Source organism: Oikopleura dioica, chromosome 1, assembly GCF_907165135.1.
Source record: "Oikopleura dioica chromosome 1, OKI2018_I68_1.0, whole genome shotgun sequence".
Taxonomy (NCBI): Eukaryota; Metazoa; Chordata; class Appendicularia; order Copelata; family Oikopleuridae; genus Oikopleura; species Oikopleura dioica.
In genome coordinates this window covers 10,365,608-10,384,267 of record NC_137291.1, presented here as the reverse complement: position 1 = coordinate 10,384,267, position 18,660 = coordinate 10,365,608, and the positions used below count along the sequence as shown (strand labels likewise).

The window sequence follows — 18,660 nt, the reverse complement described above, 5'->3', positions numbered from 1 at the left end:
CGCAGTTCCTAACCCTAAGGCCTAACCTAGGGGGCTTCGCCCCCTTGAAACCTCCCTAACACTAACCTAAAATGAGGGTGGCCGAATTTTAAGACCATTCTAAGTTCATTTCGTTCACAGTCGAAAGGCTCCATAGAAATCGTTATTTTAAGAATAAACGCGTATTCTCAATAAGAAAATTCAGTCTCAAAATAACTCTTTATTTGATATATTTAGATCTCGCTAATCGCTTCCGCCATCGTTCTAGCTTGGAACATTCTAAAACGTTGAGAAATCAATTTTTTCGTGGATCACATTGTTCGCATTATAAATTCAGTACTTAATTTTTATTAAGGAAATGTAGTAGAAAACAGACAACAGAAAAAAAGCAAAATTACAGTTATTGAATAACTGCCCGTCCATATATAAAACATAACTATCAACAAGGTCTCTTTACAAATTTTAACTAATTGCTCATGGCTTTTTGCTGACTAGACGTTGCTATCTTCATTGAATATTGAGCATATTCTCGTCGATGATTTGAAGATATAATGCTGGTAACCCGCAGCCATCATGAGTAGTTTGCAGTATCTATGCGAAGAACGGAGACTCCCAAAAGAAATGACAAACGATCTTTTATTGATGTTCTTCTCGGTTGACGCGATGGGGAGTTGCGGTTGGAGAAAATTACTAAAAATAAAATGAGAACTTCAATAACTTAATTGAATTCTAATATTCATGCTCTCTTTTTATGTGAACATTTGACGCGGATCATTTAATATTATAAGAGGAAAATTGGTGAATATAAATTCTCAAAATGTCGGTTCGAAAGAAGATCGTTTTATTCGTTATAACGCTACACCATAAAACTCCTCTCGCGAAAGCACATCAAAAATAAGATAAAAACCTGACATGCCTGCGATTCGTTGAATAAATATATAGCTTTATCATTATTAATGGCTTCAATTTACCTATAATGTCTTGAATTGTCGATAAGTTCCGTCTCGACGCCGCGAATTCTCGACACCAGTCTGCTCAGCGGGAAACAGTAGACACCACCTTTTCTTCCTGGAATCATAAAACTCCCTTGGACCATTTGAATTCGCATCGCTTCCTTTGCAAAACTCCTGCAAGTCGCTTTGCTGTCTGTCCAAAATCCTTCGAATTCGTGGTAGTTTATAAATTTGTTCCGAGAATGGATCGCGTGGACCCCACTTAGCGTTAGACATATGCGTAAGGCCGTCAAAACAACGGACATCTTGTGATCAACAGATTCTGAAAAGTGTTCAAAGTTGTATCGGACTTGTTCTCAGTCAGAACTTCTGACTGAAACACTCTATTTGAGAAGTTTTATCTGGAAATGTGCAGCGCCACCAGACTAGCAGCGAGTTGGAACTTTCTCCATAGCTATTTATGGAACGAGTTTACGAGTCCGATGACTAACTTCATTTCTTCCTTATTTTAACCGGCCCAAGTTAGGTCTGCTAACTGGAAAAGATCTCATACTATCATATGACCAGATACATTACTGTTATGTCACTAAATTCTTCGACTTTTTTAGTAGATTTCATGCTCATAATTTGTGAGTCATAAATAAAGGAAATTTATCGATTATTTGACACTTTGAATTAAAACTTTTACCTTTGAACCTTTCAAATACAGTTTCATAGAAGACATATGAATTCGTGGACCTGAGAATTTTTTTTCATTATTTTCAATACTCAAAAGTTAAAAAAAAAATATTAAATGTTCTCGACAGCCAGTTTAATAATTAATCATCCTTATGATTATTTTTCTTCGAATTGACACTGAACAAATACCTGGTACCTCCTGCGTCATGTACATATATTCGATGATAGAAAATATTTTTTCTTCTTACTTTTATTGATAGTTTATCGATGTTCTCAAATAAAACTTTTTTTTTCTTTCAATTGAACAACCGGATAAGTGTTTCTAAGAGTATTTTTATTCAATACGTATCATATTTTTTCTAAGTATTTATTTATGTATAAAAAAGAATTTCAAACAGCGTCGGAATCAGAAGTAGAAGCTAAATGTGTGAAAGATACTTCTTTCTTCTCTGGCATCCACTTAGCCTTCATATCTTCGAATTTCTTTCGCAGTTTGTCGTTTTTGCCAGTGTGTTTCTCGAATTTTTCAATGTACTGTTCTCCTTGCTTGAAAGCTGCTTCCATCGCTTCTTGTTGTGCTTGTTCTAACTCTTCCTTGATTTCAGGTCGAAATATTGTATTTTAGATAACGTTTTTTATGACTTTCGATTTCCACTAAATTGCTTTCTACAACGTTCAAATAAGCTTCAATATTATGCATAAATCAGCTCAATTAAAAAAAATTAATCTCAATTATGCACAAATTAATGCTCACGAAGAGATCAAATAAAATCATTCTGAAACGATCTTAAAATTGAGAATTCCTTTTTTATTGTGTTTTTAAAGTCGAATATAAAAGCTATACCTAAGACTTTTATTGCCGGCGAGAATGATATTCTGAGAACAATGTGTAAAGTAAACACAAACAAAAATACGACCTGTTCCTTGATCTCCTTGGCTTGGAGGCAGCATTGGTAGCATAAAAATGGTAAGGCAATTACGAACACAAACATAATAACAATTATGCGGCCGAAGACAAACAGCTGCCTGATGATGAACTCGCCCCAAGTGAAGTCATTGATCCATCCCTAAATGTTCTTTGTGTCGATCTTGATCTATAAATTTACCCTTTTTATTAGCTCTTCTCCTAGAACTTTCACTTGCTCTGGCTCGGACAGGAAGATTGGCTCGATCTCAAGATTGTATTCATCTATTTTGGGATTCTCTATGATTTCACTAATTTGAGTAATGGCATAATAAAAAGGAATCTACGGTAATCTGACAAGAATTGAGAAGATAATACCAAGTACAAATAACCTTTCAACGTGCCACTTTCACCAAAAAAGTTCAAGAGCATAATCCTTTTCAGAATCCCCTAACAAGGCGATATCCGACAGATGAGTAAAATTTGCAGAGCAGTAAAAGTCTAGCAAGGAATTTCATTCTCGTTAAAATCAACAGTAGCTTGAATGTTTTTTGCATAAAACTAAAAGAGGTTTATCTAGAAACGCTGACGAGTGGCAGAGGTAAATTACTGTGCCATTCGAGGAACATGTTGCGCGAAAATCAAGCCTAAATCAAGTAGGCCCTGTCAGGGATGAGCGGGTGGAATACTTCCGTAAGTTTGACAGAGAGCAGGATACTCTTACAACATATGACGCCGTCTTTTTACGAAATTACTTGTTAAATCGTGGGGCTGGTAAAAAATTCTAAAACTCAGCAAATAATTACTTTCGTGGAACAATGTGCGTAAGGATATTGTATACGCTCTGGTGTGTTTCGTGCGTCCTTACCGGCAATTTATATCGGTGACGAACTTGTTTTTTAGAATGTGTGAGAGGGAAACTTTGAATTGCCAATTCAGAATTCGAAACTCCGATAGGGAGTTCTAACGACGACTTATCTTGTAACGAATCGTTACTAACGATAGTAAAAATGTATAGAATCATGAGTTCTCATGCATGAAATAAACGACTGCTCGACAAAGACAAAACGAATATATTTGGTTGTTTGTTCAATTTTATTTTATTCGACCAGAGGTCGTAAGTCAGTTGTGTAACACCGCATGGTCAGTTCAGGAAAAGCGTTTTGATAACAATATTTTGGCTATTATTTTTCATCATGGACAATATTTTGCGTTGGGCAGCGGCAGCTTCTGCAGGATTGAAGAGCGGCATGATCCAGTTTTCGCTATTGCTCGCATGACTGCATTCGTTTTTTCGTATTCGCAGTAGGTTTGGCACTCCCGGATCTGGTTCATCCGTGTGGTTCGAGACATTTGCATCGATAACGACAATTATGTACAAAATAATTACATGGCGAAGAATCTCTGAAAAGATTGTTGATTATGGTTTGTATAATGTGTAATAAAATTTTTATCGTAAAAATATGACGATTCAAGACATCAGATTTTATGAAAATTGCGATGATTCTTTTTCTATAGAACTTTTATCATCGCAATTTTCAAAATAGAGGACGTCTTGAATCACTGATTCTTGAATTGAACTTTTTATTTTTTTATGAATAGAGATAGTTACCTTCTTTTTATCAGCTGGAATCAGTTTGAAGTCTTTTTGAAGTATTTGCAACGTAGGTTCATGTTTTTCAATTTTATACAATTTACATTATTTCTTTCAAAGAAGCAATTTATGCATAGGAATTGCTTGCTTTGTTATTTTTAGGGTTCCGTTTAGCGTCCGGGCAATGATCGGAAATATGAGATTTCGTCGATGTCCTCGATCTCTTCCTCCTCTTGTCTTGTTCTCTGGATTCGGTTCTGTTCGCGGTTCGTTTTCAAGAGCTGACGTCTTTGCTCTATCTTCTTTTCTCGCTGTTCAGCTTTGAAGTTTGCTCTAAAATGATTTTATCATATTTGTAAGAAATCAACAAGGACTACCGTGACATCAGGACAATATCATCAAGCGACTTTGAGCTGATTGGAAAGTCAGGCTTGTGCAGTTTTTCCTTCTCCTCGATCCACTGGACTCGGCTGAGTTTCGAGCTTGAATCCTTCATGACATCAAAGGGCACGCATCGATCCTCTTCCGAGTGCGTTTCAATAAGAGTTTCGATAATCTTGTTGAAGGCAGCGAGATCTTTCCAGCTCATGAGGTAGAAGATTGAATCGTCGTCCATGCTTGTGAGTTGTCGGATTTCGTCCTTGTGGATGTCGCCGACGCCGAGAGCGTAGACTTTGATGCCGTATTCGTCGTATTTGACCTTTTGACCTTTGATGGTGAATGTGCCATCGGGATCGTTGCTCTCGCCATCGGTGATGATCACGACTTCGGTTCGGACCTTGATGCCATCTTCAGTTGTTCCATTCCTCCAGCCGGCTTCGGAGGTGAAGATGGTCTTCAAGGCCTTGTCCATAGCATGAGCGGTGTAAGTACTGCCATGTCGGTCGTCAGTGATTGGCTTGTAGTTCAATCGCTGGATGTTTCGCATGACTTTAGGTTCGTTCGAGCCATCGATGAAATTGAGGTCTTCCTTGACATCAGAAGAGTATCTCAACATAGCGACTCGATTCGTATCAGCTGAAATTCCATCGCACAAGTTGTCAATCATCAGTCCAAGCGTTCGCTTCACGATCTCAAAGTTTTCCTTTCCGATGGAAGTACTCTCGTCGACCAAGATCAAGAGATCTCGGTATTCACGAGCGTCAGTTTCTTGTGACAGAAGGAACTTGTTCAAGAAGCGAGCACCGATTTGAGTGGTACAATCGCCCTCCTCGTCGTCGGGTTTTTCTTCGACGTAGACCCTGGGCCAGGTATGCTCCTCAGAGTAGAGTGCCCAGACGCCTTCGGTGGCGGAGGCGGCGATGATGGACTCAATGTTTTCGATTTCGCCTTCGCAATCTTCAATGTCGTATCCAGGTAGAGGCTAGAACACTGTTACGGGTCTTGTAAAAAATAGAAAAGGCTTACTTGAAAATGCCGTTCGCGAGATGAAAAGACTCCAGCAAATGGGTCGAGTCCGACTTCGCATCCAGACCAGCTAGTCCAATCCGAGAGGACACATTTGCCACACTCAGATTTTCCTTTTCTAACGACCTCGCTGTTGCAGCAGTCGTGAGTTACAGTGTTGTACACGTAACCGTCGCAACAGGCGTGATCCGGTTTTTCAACAAAGTTCCAAACCGAAAAGATCGTTTCGTCTTCATTCGAGCAGCATTTCTGAATCATTTTGTTATAGTTCTGAAAAACGCTGTTGTTTCAAAAAGAGGGCAAGAGGGAGTACCGCTGATTATTCAACAAGAACATTTTGAAACCGCGCGTTTGGGTCGGATTAGAGAACAAAGTCGAAATTCGCGTCTCGATTCGATTTCAAAAAAGATTATCCAAAATTCTGTGTTTTCTGATATTTCATCATGTATTTACGAATGTCGCTAGAATTTTTCTTTAACATATCTAGGTCGAAAGAAGACGTTAACAGGGTCAAGGAACGAAAAATTGCAACTCATCATAATTCATTGCTCGCATTGTTCCATTATGCAAGTTTCCGAGTCTTGAGAAATAAGGAATGAAGTGGAGCTCATTACGTGAAAATGAACACGCCACGACGTCGCGAATTCCTTTTCATTTATTTTGAGACAAGCGACATGCCTTTTGTTGAGAATCTCGGAAGTTGCAACTGCTAATTTGGAGCCTAATTATATGCTAAGCTTCCCAAAATACTTTCTTGGCTGGCGCTTACGTAATATCCCTTCCTTTCAGACACTTATTCATCAAAGAAAAAAGTAAGAAGCTCAGACCCCAAGAGCACCGGAAGTTTCCGAAACAGGTTCCCGTCTTAAATATTTACAGTGTTACGGAAACAAGCTCGGAGAGATGGAACGACACACGTTTCCTAATCTGATTTTTTTTCTGTCCATTTGCCACCTCGAAGTTGTATTGACAAGAAACAGTCTCTTTAAAAAAGGGCTAACAATGTTTAACGCGTTGGAAGCCGCAAAAAGTCACTCCCACGTCTTGTTGTTTTCTGGAATTCTTCGCGAGCCTCGCGAGGGTCAACGCGGTTATCGGGAGAAAGATAGTTTCCCATCTACTGTATCTTTTGTACTGTCTCTTTTCAAGCTTCTTTCGGTCAATTTTTATCCAAACTTCAATAAAAAAACCCCTCCCAAAACAATTATTGAGCGGAAAGTCTCTCAATTTTAACTTCGCAGTAGCACTAGAATTGATTCAAATGAGGTCTTACCTTAATGCCCGAGTTGTAGGGTTTTTCTGGTCCACAGCACATGTCGGGTTTCGGCCCAGTTGGCCCAGCACGTCTTGCATGAACTAAAAAGAGAATGTCATAATCTCGCAAAATTTTAATATGAAGAGCCGAGAAGATTAGGGCTGACTTCATCAGGTCGCGGGTTCAAGTCTCCGGCTTGAGCACGTTCAAAAAGGGAAACCTTCTATTACTAGAAAAAATGAAGAGAGCCGAGATTATTCACTCGCTAGTTGTTACATATTACTATTCGAGTTGTGTGTTTTCGGCAACTCTAAAGAGCCCATGTTTACTATGCCAGCAGAGATTAACTGAACCCGGCGTCGTTTTAAAAGTCTAACGTGTTTCAAGTTTACAAAAAAAAAACTCAATCCTGGAGCAAAAGGACTGATTGATTACGTCAGATTAAAAATAATTCAATTCTCACGCCTTCCCAAAATAGTCAAAAAATCAGACATAAGAAAATCATGTACTGCCAATAAATTTTTTTCTTTACAGTAAAAATTTCGTATTATAAATAGTTTTCTGACTCATAAAAATAATTTCTAATTTTGAAAAAGTGCATCGATCCTTCAAGTCAAAGTCGTCAAATAAATCAACAAGATTTCGCCATTTTACTAGAACTCGGGCGAGATAAGATCGGTGGAATGTAAAACCGCCTAATACGTCTCCGATTTTCTGAAGTTGATCACAGCTTATGTCAAAATTCTTCAACCGTATTTTACCGTCATTATCAACCTTCGTAGAAAACTCAATCACATCCTAGGCAGCAACCTGTGAAGAAAACCTGACTCAGGGTCCGGAAGATCTCCAATGAAAAGCCGCGTAGCGGCTTTTTCGAAAACGAAGCCGCAAAGCGGCTTTGCAAAATAAATTTTTCAGAAAATTTCAAAATTCCGGCGAAGCCGCTTCTCGGCTTTATTTTCAAAAAAAGCCGCTACGCGGCTTTTCATTGTAGACTTTCCAGACCCAGACTCAGATTTTTTCACAAATTGCCGAGCCCAAATCACTTCTAATTAAAATATAGTTTGAGGGAACCTTTTTTTCATTGAAAATGGTTTTAAGGGGGTTGCAGACTTGGAGACTGGAGGGTAAATCAAGTGTTTATTATGTTGGAACTCGTGTAAAACAACTTCTTATTTGTGATCGAATGTTTTTCCTTTTTTATTCCGCAACTGGAGCACGGAAACATAATCCAAATATTTGAGCGAATCAAAAACATAAAAACGTGTACCTTCTCCTATCGGAAGCGGTTTAAATTTTTTCGTAAGAGATTTTATGAAAATTTTCCTTATTCTTATGAGAAGATGTTACGAGAGAAATTTTACGAAAAATTATAAATTAGAGCGGGCGTAAAATTCTGTCTAGCAGTAATTTATTGAATCGCTGATGTCATTTATTACACTCTAACTATATATGCCGACATATGTTCATGTCATCCCAAGGTGACGACAGATATTGAAAGGTGTGAAAATGATATTTGTCAATTCAGACATGACAACGTTATGTTCGAGTCATGAGCTTGTTTCTCGGAAGGCTTTTATTCTTTAGTTGATTAATTTAAAGGATAGTGTTAACAAAACCTAAAAGTTGATTTTTTTCTGAGAGTTTTCAAAGTGACACCCTTATTTTCATTTTGAAAAAATAAGAATTAAAAGTCCAATTATCATTTAGCTTAGATTTTATTAGATCAAAATTAAGGGTGTCACTATATGAAGATAACCCTAACCTTTAGTAAAGGTCCTTTACCCTAACACAAATTAGACGGATAGCCTAACTCTCTTTCAAAGAATTTTTGTTTAGCAATATTTGTATTTTCCGGAAGCATTCTAATCGATCATCATATGCAAATTTGATCAAGGATCAGCTTAATTAAGGATATACCGATTGCAAACGGAAGTGATGCTCTAGACTTTCGGTACTTTGTCAAATGATTTGCGAGTAGTAGTTTCTCCCAAACGAGCTTGTTTCCGAGCATGTTGCGTAAGGAAATTGAACCGATTCTGAGAAAAGAGACAGGCACATTGGGTAAGCTCGAATTCCAGAATTTTAGGGAATAGAAGCCTTCCGATAGAGGGATGACGTGCGGCGGAAAGGAAGATAGCGAGTATCACAAAACCGCAGTTATCACCTCCCGTCCTTGCGAATATCTCGAAAAGGAATTTTAAGTTTCGAAAATTTGAAATTTTTTTAGCCCACTTAGATCCTTGAGCAAAGAGCTTGATCGACTATAAATCGGCCATAAGAGCCTTATTATTTTAAAAATATCGACATCTTCTTTTCGCAAAATATCGTTTGGTATACCCTTAATTTTCTAAGACCTTGTGAACGTGTACAGATCCGTCTTTTAGAAAGACCTGGACTTGTGCAAGATAGCGCGGTTTATCGCCTGCTGTTGTCCAAATCCACGCCTGGTTATCACACTTCTCTGCATTCTAGTGCTCCTATTTTCTTCTGCGACATTTTCAAGGGCCCATTTATTTTCCCTGGTCAACATGAGAATAACAGAGTTCGTTTTCGCCAAACCCGTAATTTTGCTCCTTTCTCTGGATCCTCCTAAGTCGCCGAAGAAAATCTTTAAGAAAAATATCCCGTTTTCTTTCTTTCTGCCCTTTCACCACCTCCGGAAGCCGACGTTCCATAAGTTGCTTTGACATTTCTGTGAATCACCGCTGTCTTATGCTTGTGTTAGTGGAACACGGTCCAACTAATTTTTTTGGCTCTCCCTGCTTTCTGGCTTTTTGGGCAGCTTAGAAATAAAACCGGAAATGGATTCGCAACGGGGCGGTAGAACCTTGGCCACGTTTTTTGTAATCGAGTGAAACACCAAGAACTAAAAAGTTTACGACCTGAAAAACTGATTCCGCGGCTAAAAATCGAGAAGCCGCTTGCGGCTTCGAGTCCAAGAAAAATAGTGCCGCTCAAAGCGCGGTTTTTCCACGATTTTCGCTCGAAGCCGCAAGCGGCTTCTAGTATTTCGCAGTAGAAAATTTTTAGTTTTCTATGCTGGATTGGCTAACGCGATCAGGGTTAATTTCAAAGCGGGAATAAATAAATACGATTAGGATTGCGGCCCAGGCACCACCAAGTTTGGTGATATACGGTGACGTCAATTGCACCGAGCACAGACCGCAATTCCGCCCATTTTCGGTTTTCTTCAATTCTTGAAATCAACTTGAAAATGTAGAAAAGCCGCCTCAGCCGAATTCATTGAGGGATTAGTTTCAAAAGCTGCCCTAATTCGCAAATTCTTTGGGTTCATTAACAGATCAAAAAATAGAAAAAAAGAACTCTGGGTTAAGGGTATCACCTCTCAATAAATAAATTGTAAATTATAAGTTTTTTACGAAGAAATTATGTCAATGCCTTGACTCGAACCCGCGACTGTTTCTTTCGATCTTTCTTTATCTTACCTGTTTGACATGGTAGGCGATCAGCATTCGTTCCAGCAATAAAAAGAGAAAGTTTCAGTAGATTCCTCAAAGTAGTTTTTTGTTTCATATTTGTCGTTTTCTTCTGTGTCAAGGGGGAAAAGAGGTTGGCTATCATGGATAAGCAGGGGTTTTGTTTTGTTCTGTGTAAACTCTCAAAAGTAAGTCTTTGGTTCAAGACAGACGAGCTCAAATTGGCAGAAGACGTAGTTTTATTCAAACAGGTTTCTGCTTTGCTTCGGATTTATCTCTTAAAATTGCAGTTAGCGGAGATCTTTGGTTGAGTTTTCTTACCTTGATATGAGTAGAACTTTTAAAGGTAAAAGTAATGGCTCGGGATCGGCGTATTTATGGCTTGTTTAAAAGCTTTAGTCGTTTTTCGCTCTGCAAAATTTCTTTTGCGGTTGAATTGGTGCTCAATAAAGGTAGTCTCGATATGGCTTTTTGCAAAGCTCGAATTAACTCCTTTGTAATTGAAGGCGGAATATATAAGATTGGCAGGAAAAGTGCCAGTTGTCGTTTGAGCGAGACTTTCGTCAGAGACTTAAATATAAATTTAGGGAAAAAAATCAATAATTTTTTCAATAAAAATATTTTTTCAAACTTAAAATACCCCTCAAATTACTTAATTAGAACTGTATTGAAAGCCGCGCGCGGCGTCTTTAAGAAAAAAAAGAAAAGTGAGGTGTAAGCTAAAATTCTTCGTCGATAACTTTTTCTTGCAGATTTCATTTCTTTGTTATAAATTTCTCTTGATCTCTCTTATTTTTCTCTTACCTAAGACGCCACCGTTGCCCCTCAAATCACTTCGGTATTCCAAGTGTAAATGACGAAAAAAGAAAGACGAGTGGGAAGAATCGGCGCGCGCACACCAGGTGGCGCTCCGAGCGGCGGGCTCTCTCGCAATCATGAAAACTCATGATCTCGAATAGGCGCGCGCGCCTGCGCCTCTCTCGACGATCTGGAGCCCATCTTTGTTCAATACAAATTGAACGATTTCTTTTATACATATTCATTGTACTGTTTATGTCTTGGAATAAATATTATTCTTTGTCCTTTTATACAGTATAAGATATATTGGTAAGTCGACTTAAATAAAGCAGAAAGCCGCAACTGCGGCTTTTACAACAGAAAAAATGATTAGTTATTATAACTATTCAGAATAGTCTATTCTAACTTTTTTTTGTTAAAAAACTGCGGCAAAAAATGGCTTCTGGATAAGCTAAAGATTTTGCAATCCCTTTTTTTCTTGAAATGGAACCCTTATTTTCTCATCTCGGAAGCCTTATGCCTTTAGGAAATAATTTGTCGCGGAAGAGGCTAGAGCCGACAATTTGCGCGGTCATCTGATCGCAAATGGTGCCCGCTAATCTAACTCAGACTCACCTTTGCGCAACTCTCAGAGAAATGGGCAAACTGCTAATTGGAAAACACTTTGTCCACTTTGGAATGGAACCTTCGAATGCACGACAAGGCGAAATTTCGGCGCCGCCCCTAATTTTCCGCAGCAACAAATTTCCTCATCTTTGCATCTGGAAGGCATTGACGTCATTGCGACGGGAGGTCACGTGATGGAATTCTGGAGCACTCGTTGCTCATTTGAATTTTTAACGAAAAGAAAATTTTTTGGCATCAATGAAATTTCTTTCTTGAAGTCAAACTACAACGGTCGAAATAAAGAGCTATTTTATCCTAAAAATTAAGCAGTTATTTACTAAATGACTGTTTTTCCTTCTTATAAAAGCGCTTAGAAAACAAGTGTAAATACTAACCAAACACTTCTGGCCTTAAAAACAATCAGCAAGTTCCGCTAGGGATAGAAATTCACAAACTAGGATGACGTTTGTGGTATTTTGGTCCAAATAATGATGGGTCAACAAGAACTTAGATTTATCCTAATCAATTACACCTCATTGTGTTTTGGATTTTCCCTTGTTGAGGTGGTCGCTTTTGAGACTTGGTGTTCCATTCTTCAAATTAAAATTTAATTAACCCTTTGCTACGGATCATACTTACGATATGAGCTCTTGCATCATTGCCGCCGAAAAAATATATGAAAAAAAAAACCGAAAGAGGCTCAAGAAAATCTGATCCGTCAAGGTGCATCGTCAGCAAATATGAAAATGGAACGCGCAGGTGCGAAAAAACAAGAACGATTTATTCTCAAGCCTTTTTCGTTTTGAAAAACGCAGGTTTCTGACCGAGAGTCCACTAATTTTTGAATCCAAATCGAGTTATCTTTCCGAGAACCGAATCAGAACAAAGCATAACCTCATATTTTGGCCACCAAGATAGCAAAGAAGTGTAGTAATAAACAAGCGCTGGCGATTTCCATCTCTTATCATCACTTATCAGTACCAAATCCGAAAGAGTTGAGTCTTACGAAGTAGTCATTTTGCGGAAGTTTACTTTGACTCCTCTAGTTTTGTCATTCCGGCTCAGACCGTCACATATTCAGCTCGCTCGGAATCGACTGATTCACGGGATTGTGCAAAATTCACGCTCCCGCTCAGTCCTCCCGAGAAAAAATTTGGGCAGGGGATCCACGTCAAATCCGGCGTTGGATAAGATCAGCCTGATAAAACTAGAAATTCTCTTGTTATCTCACATTTCGCCAAACAGAAGTCGAAAAACAGAAGTGTTCATCGGGACGAATTTACTAAAACAAGTCACGAGTGTCACAATTCTAGCGCGAATTATGACTTTCTTATCAATTATCGATGGTGTTTGCTACCACCCTTATCAGTAACTTTCTTTTTCTAAGAAGATGATGAATCCTTTCTGGCAATGAAACGTGAATTATAATTCTTCCGCTAGAATTGACGGTTAGTGCCACGCGTTGCGCGCAATTTTCAGTCGATAACGTAACCCGTGTATCTAATCTGGGTAACTCGGCAGGATATTTCGGTCTCTTATCACGCCTCTCAGCAGGATACCAAAAGGCATCTTTAATCAGGGTCCAGTAGTCATCCGACGGAAGCTCTCAGAATTGGAAAGATACTGTCAGTTTCTTCTGTAAAATTCGGAACGCCATAAAAATGGCGAAATGAGGCGATGACTTTTCCCAAAATTACGATAAGTAAATGTCCCAGGGAAGTGTTCTGAGTGGAAAAAGAACACCTTGACGTTCAATCTTTTCAGAGACATAAAAATATGATTTTTCTATTCCTTGCAATATTCGGATCACCGGGCGCTTCCGATTTATTGCCCCGAAAAACAGAGTACAAAATCCCAATCTGCTCAAATGACGCTGCAATCCTTGATGGTAACAAATCCGCAGTTATGAAATATAATTTTTTGAAACTAGTGAACATCTGTGATATTGCAGATAATATCGACAAAGAAATAATTATCGAAGAAGGCGGTTGCATCAATATCCATTCGCCAAACTATCCGGGGACCTATCCGAGTTCCACTGAATGCAATGTCACGATATCATCAAGACAAGTCGACGGACCACTTTATGTTGATTTCGACCATTTTCAACTCGAGTGGTACCCAGCAGTAAAAGCTGGAGGTGGTTCTTACGAATGCCCGGATTACCTCCTTTTCAATCAAACAGACACGGGAAATTATCAAAAGCTATGTGGACCTTATAAGGTAGGAAATCACCATAAATCTCAAAATAATCCTTGCTTAGCCGACGAGAAAAGAGTTCCACAATTCATTTCTGATGAAGTTTTATTCTGATCAAAGTTTAAACCACGAAGGATTCAATCTTACCGTAAGCACTGCCAGTGACGCCGCTTTCATCAAAATTTCCCTGTTTCTTGTCTTTTTTATATTTCTCTGATACCACTAAAATAAACTGATGATTAGTCAATGAACTCTAAATCTATTAACGTTTGAGTGATCATGAGGTCACGTGCGTGCAGATGGCATTGTTGTATGAAAAACACTTATAATTTTACCGCTCCTACCTTCGTCCATCTTATTAACGCTTACATCGTTCATGAAACAGTGTCAATGATCCTCAAATATACCGTTTATTATATCGTTATACGAGTATAAATTGTTAAAGAGGGGCGTTCGCTTCACAAATACTGGAGAAAATGATTTTCTTTACAGTAATTTCGCTTATTTTTGCATCAGAGATATCGAGGCCACCAATCAATGTCCAAAATTTCACCACAATTGATCCTCCAATCAACTCAACGACTTCGACATTGATCACTTCATCAACAACTTTCACCACGCATAGTACCGGAACAACATCAACTACTAAGCCAACTTCTCAAGCAACAACCACTACGAACTCGACTACACTATCAACTACGCAGACGACAAATTCAACAACGAAAACATCAACAACATCCAAAACTACAACGACGACAACTACAACTTCCAAAACGACAACACAGTCTACAACGATTTCGACAACAACAACTACAAAGTCTACAACGACCACCGAATCGACCACAAAGTCGACAACTACAACTCAATTATCAACAACAAGGACACGGTCTACTACACAATCGACAACCACAACAAAAGCAACCACAACGACAACTGCTCTTGATAATGTTGGCAATCTTGGAAACTACAGCATCTGCTCAGATTCCCCGGATGAATTTGAGCCATTAGTTGGTGGAGAAATCATTCATGTTCATTCTGCTAATTACCCGAATAATTACAACCCTAACTCGAATTGCAAATTGAAGCTATCGTCAAATAATAAGATGGTCCTTGATTTCAATTTTATAGACATAGAAGAATCTGTTGAAAGATGCATCGACTATCTTTCTGTCAACGGACAAAAATTTTGTGGGAAGACAATCGTAAGTTGAGAGTTTAAAGAAATAGCTGTTTTATTGATAAAAATCATTTATCTTTAGCCAAAATCGATTGTTAAAAAACCAACCACGCAAAAGAAGGCTGAATTCGATTTACTTTTCTGGTCAGATGAATCGAGACAATTTACTGGATTCAATTTGACGATACGTGCAGAGTATGAGCCAGAAAATGAAGGAAATGGCAGTTTAACAATTATTTTTTCTTTCTGTTGCTTAATCCTGACCTTCGTACTGTAAATTTGTTTCACCAGAAATGTTGAAAAATTCCTGGGAAAAGCTTTCAGAAATTTCCGCAGAATTTGAGTCACAGATGATTTTTTGTCTGAATAATTATGAATAAAGCAAATAAACTGAAACGTTAGCAACGTTGGAAAAGTTCAGGATAACATTTCCTACGTTTAGTATTCTCAAACACCACAGCCCATATATTCGCTAACATTTTTTTTTCATTCGTGTCGAAATGAGAAAATTTATCTACTTTTTTCTATCAACAGCAGTTTCCGAGCTGGTAAAGCAGCCGAATCAGGTGGTAGAAAATCAAATCACAACTGGAGAATTTTTTACCACGTCTGTTTCAAGCCAGACCGAATACGAAGAATATACAACAATTGTTTCAGTAACGGAAAACTCAACTCTCGCTGATGATTTTCTCGGGTCTTATGACATCTGCAACATGAGCTCAAAAGTCCTGAAAGAAGAGCAAAGTATAAACATCCACTCACCAAATTATCCTGAAAACTATGATGGCTACAACAGCTGTACAATAACAATATCTTCGGATAAGATTTTGGTTCTCAGTTTCCATGATATGGAACTTGAAAGCAGCTCTTCAGGCTCATGCTACGATTATCTTTCAGTAGATGGAGTAAAATTCTGTGGCGACTCAATCGTAAGGATTTATTGGCAATCAAAAGTTAAAAATTTATTTATAGCCCCCAACAATGGCCAAGTATCCGGCAAACTACTCCAGTGATTCTAATGCATCTTCTGACGCATCCTTCGAGCTGAAATTTTATTCACGCTATATAAACGGAAGACGAGGATTCGACCTGACGATCAGAAGTGAGGAAGATTTTATTTCGACAACAACGACAACAACAACTTCAACGACAACCACTACAACTACAACTACCACGACTACAACAACAACAACGACGACGGTTGATCCTTTTTTCCTTGGATCGTATAGTATTTGCTCTTCTTCACTAGAAGACGTAACTCTACTGAGAGCCGGCGAGTACATCAAAGTTCACTCCTCGCGCTACCCAAAAGACTATTACTCCAGTTCCAATTGCAAACGCAAGATCGTTTCTGATTATAAACTAACCTTGGAGTTCCACGACATTTACATTGAAATGTTCTCGAGCGGCGATTGCCGCGATTATCTTTCGATCAACGGAAGAAAGTACTGCGGACGAACCATTGTAAGCATATCAGTTCTTACAGTAAAGCAAATTTTTTAGCCGGACCCACTTGTTGTTTACCCGTCAAAGAACATGGCTGAATTCGATATGAAATTTTGGTCAGACTATACTATCCAGTACAGGGGATTTGACTTGACGATTCTTGCAGAAGAGTATGACCCTGATATCGAGGGAAGTTCTCACGTAAAAACTTTCTCTGCTTTTCTTTCTTTACTGTTGATGCTTCTTGCGCTGTTCTGATTAAAAACAATTTATGAACTTAGGTAATTCTTGCGAAATTCTATCGCTTGCAAGCTAAGGGAACAGCGGTTCTAGGTAGTGTGGCCTTGAACACGAGCTAATCGTATCCTTCGAGGCGTCAACGTATTTGCGCTAAGTTAGTCGATTCAGGCCCCTCGGCTGTGGTTGCCTTACAAATGTTCAAACCAGAAAGTAATTTGCTCTTCGACGGATTCAAAAGATTACACCGAAGATCCGCCACAATGTTACATACCACCAACGCCACCAACGATGCACCTTTCTTGACGTTTTTTGACGCAAGAGATATTTTCAATGACGAAATTCTGTTCGTGTTTGTTATTATGTAAACCTTCTTCTTAAAAGCCCATAAGATCCCAATAAGTCCCGCCAAGAGCTAGAAAATAGAAAACGGCTTGTTATTTGGTCGAACTTATAGCATTTTAGTACTGACGTCAACGCGTTTTATCTTTAGCTGCGTAAATAGCGGTTAGTGATTCCGGAGCATTTGTCACCCTCACTGCATATTCTAGCACCCGCGAAATGAATATAACCTGTCAAGTACCAGCGGCACGTATCCAGGAACTATTTTTCGAGCGAAAATACGACTACTTAGGCGTTTCTTTCAAGTCTTGAAGATCATTGTGAATCTTCACATTTTACATAAAAATTTCACGTAAAAGAAATACCGCCCAATCCTCAGAGGGGTGTAAGTTCAACAAGTGTCATCCCCTTCTGGAGAGCGAGTGTCAAGGTGCTTCATTATCCTAACTTTTGACAACCCGAAGGTGACTTACACTATTTTGGGTTCGCAGTCGAATTCCTCAAAAGTTAATTTGATATTTTTTAAAATTAAATTATTCTTTACGACCCAAAATACCGATCTTTATAGAAAAACAGTATTACATACGTTCACGTCAAGAATATTTGCAGTAAACACGAGCTGAAAATCTCTTCGACATATGTTTACAAAAACACTTGCCAGCTATATTTCTTGCGCAATCTGAATGTTATATTTGCAATGAAACATGTTTGGCCAACCTTTTTTTCTCTGAAGTTATGAAGGGCGTTATTATGCAATTTGAGATAGCGGTAGCGAAACTTGAGGATGGATTTATACTTCCAGCCTTCTCGAAGCCTCAAGGAGCTGATTATCCGGGGGATGGAAAATCTCGTGCATTTCGCGAGAATGGGCAAAACTGGTTGAATAAGATGGTTGAGTGGATTTAATGGATTTTGCCGGCATGATGATAGTATTTTTTGTGGTGCTTTTCTTGATTGATAAACTTAAATAGTTTTACGAAATATTAATTCCCTGTCAATCAAAATCAGTTCTACTTTCTCAGTGAAATTACTGAGTGGGTTTGTTCGATTTTGCCGGCTACTTCACATAAGAATATGGGGCCATATTTAATTTACAGATGATGGATTAAATATGATAAATAACATGTTGATCAAACTGTTTTGTCGCAATAGATTTCTTTATTAAATTCACTTAATCGTATTTATCAAGCTGACTTATCCTAGCATACAGCTGTTTTTTCCGGGCATGTCCCCATTCATTATCCTCATTATTTACAATCATATTCGCATATCAAATACTGCAAGATTCCCACTGGTAACCAATTCGAAACTCATCAAAAAATCAAAAATTGCCGCAATTCGGGAATGATTTACAAAGTACAGCTTGCGCTGGAATCGATACTCAATCCCGCGGAAGGGTGCTAGTATTTTTCGATTTCGGTCTCGAATGGGTTTGTCCGAGTATTGAGATGCTCCTTGAGTGAGCTACACACTCCTTATGCAGCTCAGAAAAAAATGACATCAATAGGCGCCAGCAGGGCGCCCGCCGCTTGCAAAAGAAATACCAAACCATTACATGTCGCATTAGGAACTACTTCCGGCCTATTTCACAGATTCACCAAAAACACGACCACTTCCAGTAAACATTGTGTATCGGCTGGAGCGT

At 38.7% G+C, this 18,660-nt stretch overlaps 3 protein-coding genes across 3 annotated transcripts; 2 read left to right on the top strand and 1 right to left on the bottom strand.

The window, feature by feature from the left end:
* Positions 1–3,607: 3,607 nt before the first annotated feature.
* LOC145705675 (uncharacterized) lies at positions 3,608–11,127 on the bottom strand. The gene is made up of 8 exons (XM_081783164.1): positions 11,015–11,127; positions 10,532–10,780; positions 10,220–10,487; positions 6,789–6,871; positions 5,516–5,764; positions 4,486–5,471; positions 4,127–4,441; positions 3,608–3,918 (listed from the first exon to the last, which is right to left on the bottom strand). Exons 3-7 carry the CDS (start codon positions 10,353–10,355, stop codon positions 4,279–4,281), a joined length of 1,617 nt encoding a protein of 538 aa, XP_081639290.1. The 5' UTR covers positions 10,356–10,487; positions 10,532–10,780; positions 11,015–11,127; the 3' UTR covers positions 3,608–3,918; positions 4,127–4,278.
* Positions 11,128–13,388: 2,261 nt separating this feature from the next.
* LOC145712086 (cubilin-like) lies at positions 13,389–14,030 on the top strand. Its single transcript, XM_081789773.1, has 3 exons — positions 13,389–13,502; positions 13,545–13,837; positions 13,878–14,030. Exons 1-3 carry the CDS (start codon positions 13,391–13,393, stop codon positions 14,028–14,030), a joined length of 558 nt encoding a protein of 185 aa, XP_081645899.1. The 5' UTR covers positions 13,389–13,390.
* A 1,415-nt stretch (positions 14,031–15,445) lies between these two features.
* On the top strand, positions 15,446–16,694 carry LOC145712085 (protein SpAN-like). Its single transcript, XM_081789772.1, has 3 exons — positions 15,446–15,919; positions 15,963–16,454; positions 16,494–16,694. The coding sequence occupies exons 1-3, from the start codon at positions 15,491–15,493 to the stop codon at positions 16,692–16,694; spliced, it is 1,122 nt and encodes a 373-aa protein (XP_081645898.1). The 5' UTR covers positions 15,446–15,490.
* Positions 16,695–18,660: the final 1,966 nt, after the last annotated feature.

Bases quoted from the DNA above. Each gene is read 5' to 3' on its own strand.
- LOC145705675 (XM_081783164.1), bottom strand. From the start codon at position 10,355: ATGATAGCCAACCTCTTTTCCCCCTTGACACAGAAGAAAACGACAAAT. The intron at 5,765-6,788 runs GTAAGACCTCAT...AAAATGATTCAG, and splicing joins CCTACAACTCGGGCATTAAG to AAATGCTGCTCGAATGAAGA. The intron at 5,472-5,515 runs GTAAGCCTTTTC...ACAGTGTTCTAG, and splicing joins CTCGCGAACGGCATTTTCAA to CCTCTACCTGGATACGACAT.
- LOC145712086 (XM_081789773.1), top strand. From the start codon at position 13,391: ATGATTTTTCTATTCCTTGCAATATTCGGATCACCGGGCGCTTCCGAT. The intron at 13,503-13,544 runs GTAACAAATCCG...TTTTGAAACTAG, and splicing joins TGACGCTGCAATCCTTGATG to TGAACATCTGTGATATTGCA. The intron at 13,838-13,877 runs GTAGGAAATCAC...ATCCTTGCTTAG, and splicing joins AGCTATGTGGACCTTATAAG to CCGACGAGAAAAGAGTTCCA.
- LOC145712085 (XM_081789772.1), top strand. From the start codon at position 15,491: ATGAGAAAATTTATCTACTTTTTTCTATCAACAGCAGTTTCCGAGCTG. The intron at 15,920-15,962 runs GTAAGGATTTAT...ATTTATTTATAG, and splicing joins AATTCTGTGGCGACTCAATC to CCCCCAACAATGGCCAAGTA. The intron at 16,455-16,493 runs GTAAGCATATCA...CAAATTTTTTAG, and splicing joins AGTACTGCGGACGAACCATT to CCGGACCCACTTGTTGTTTA.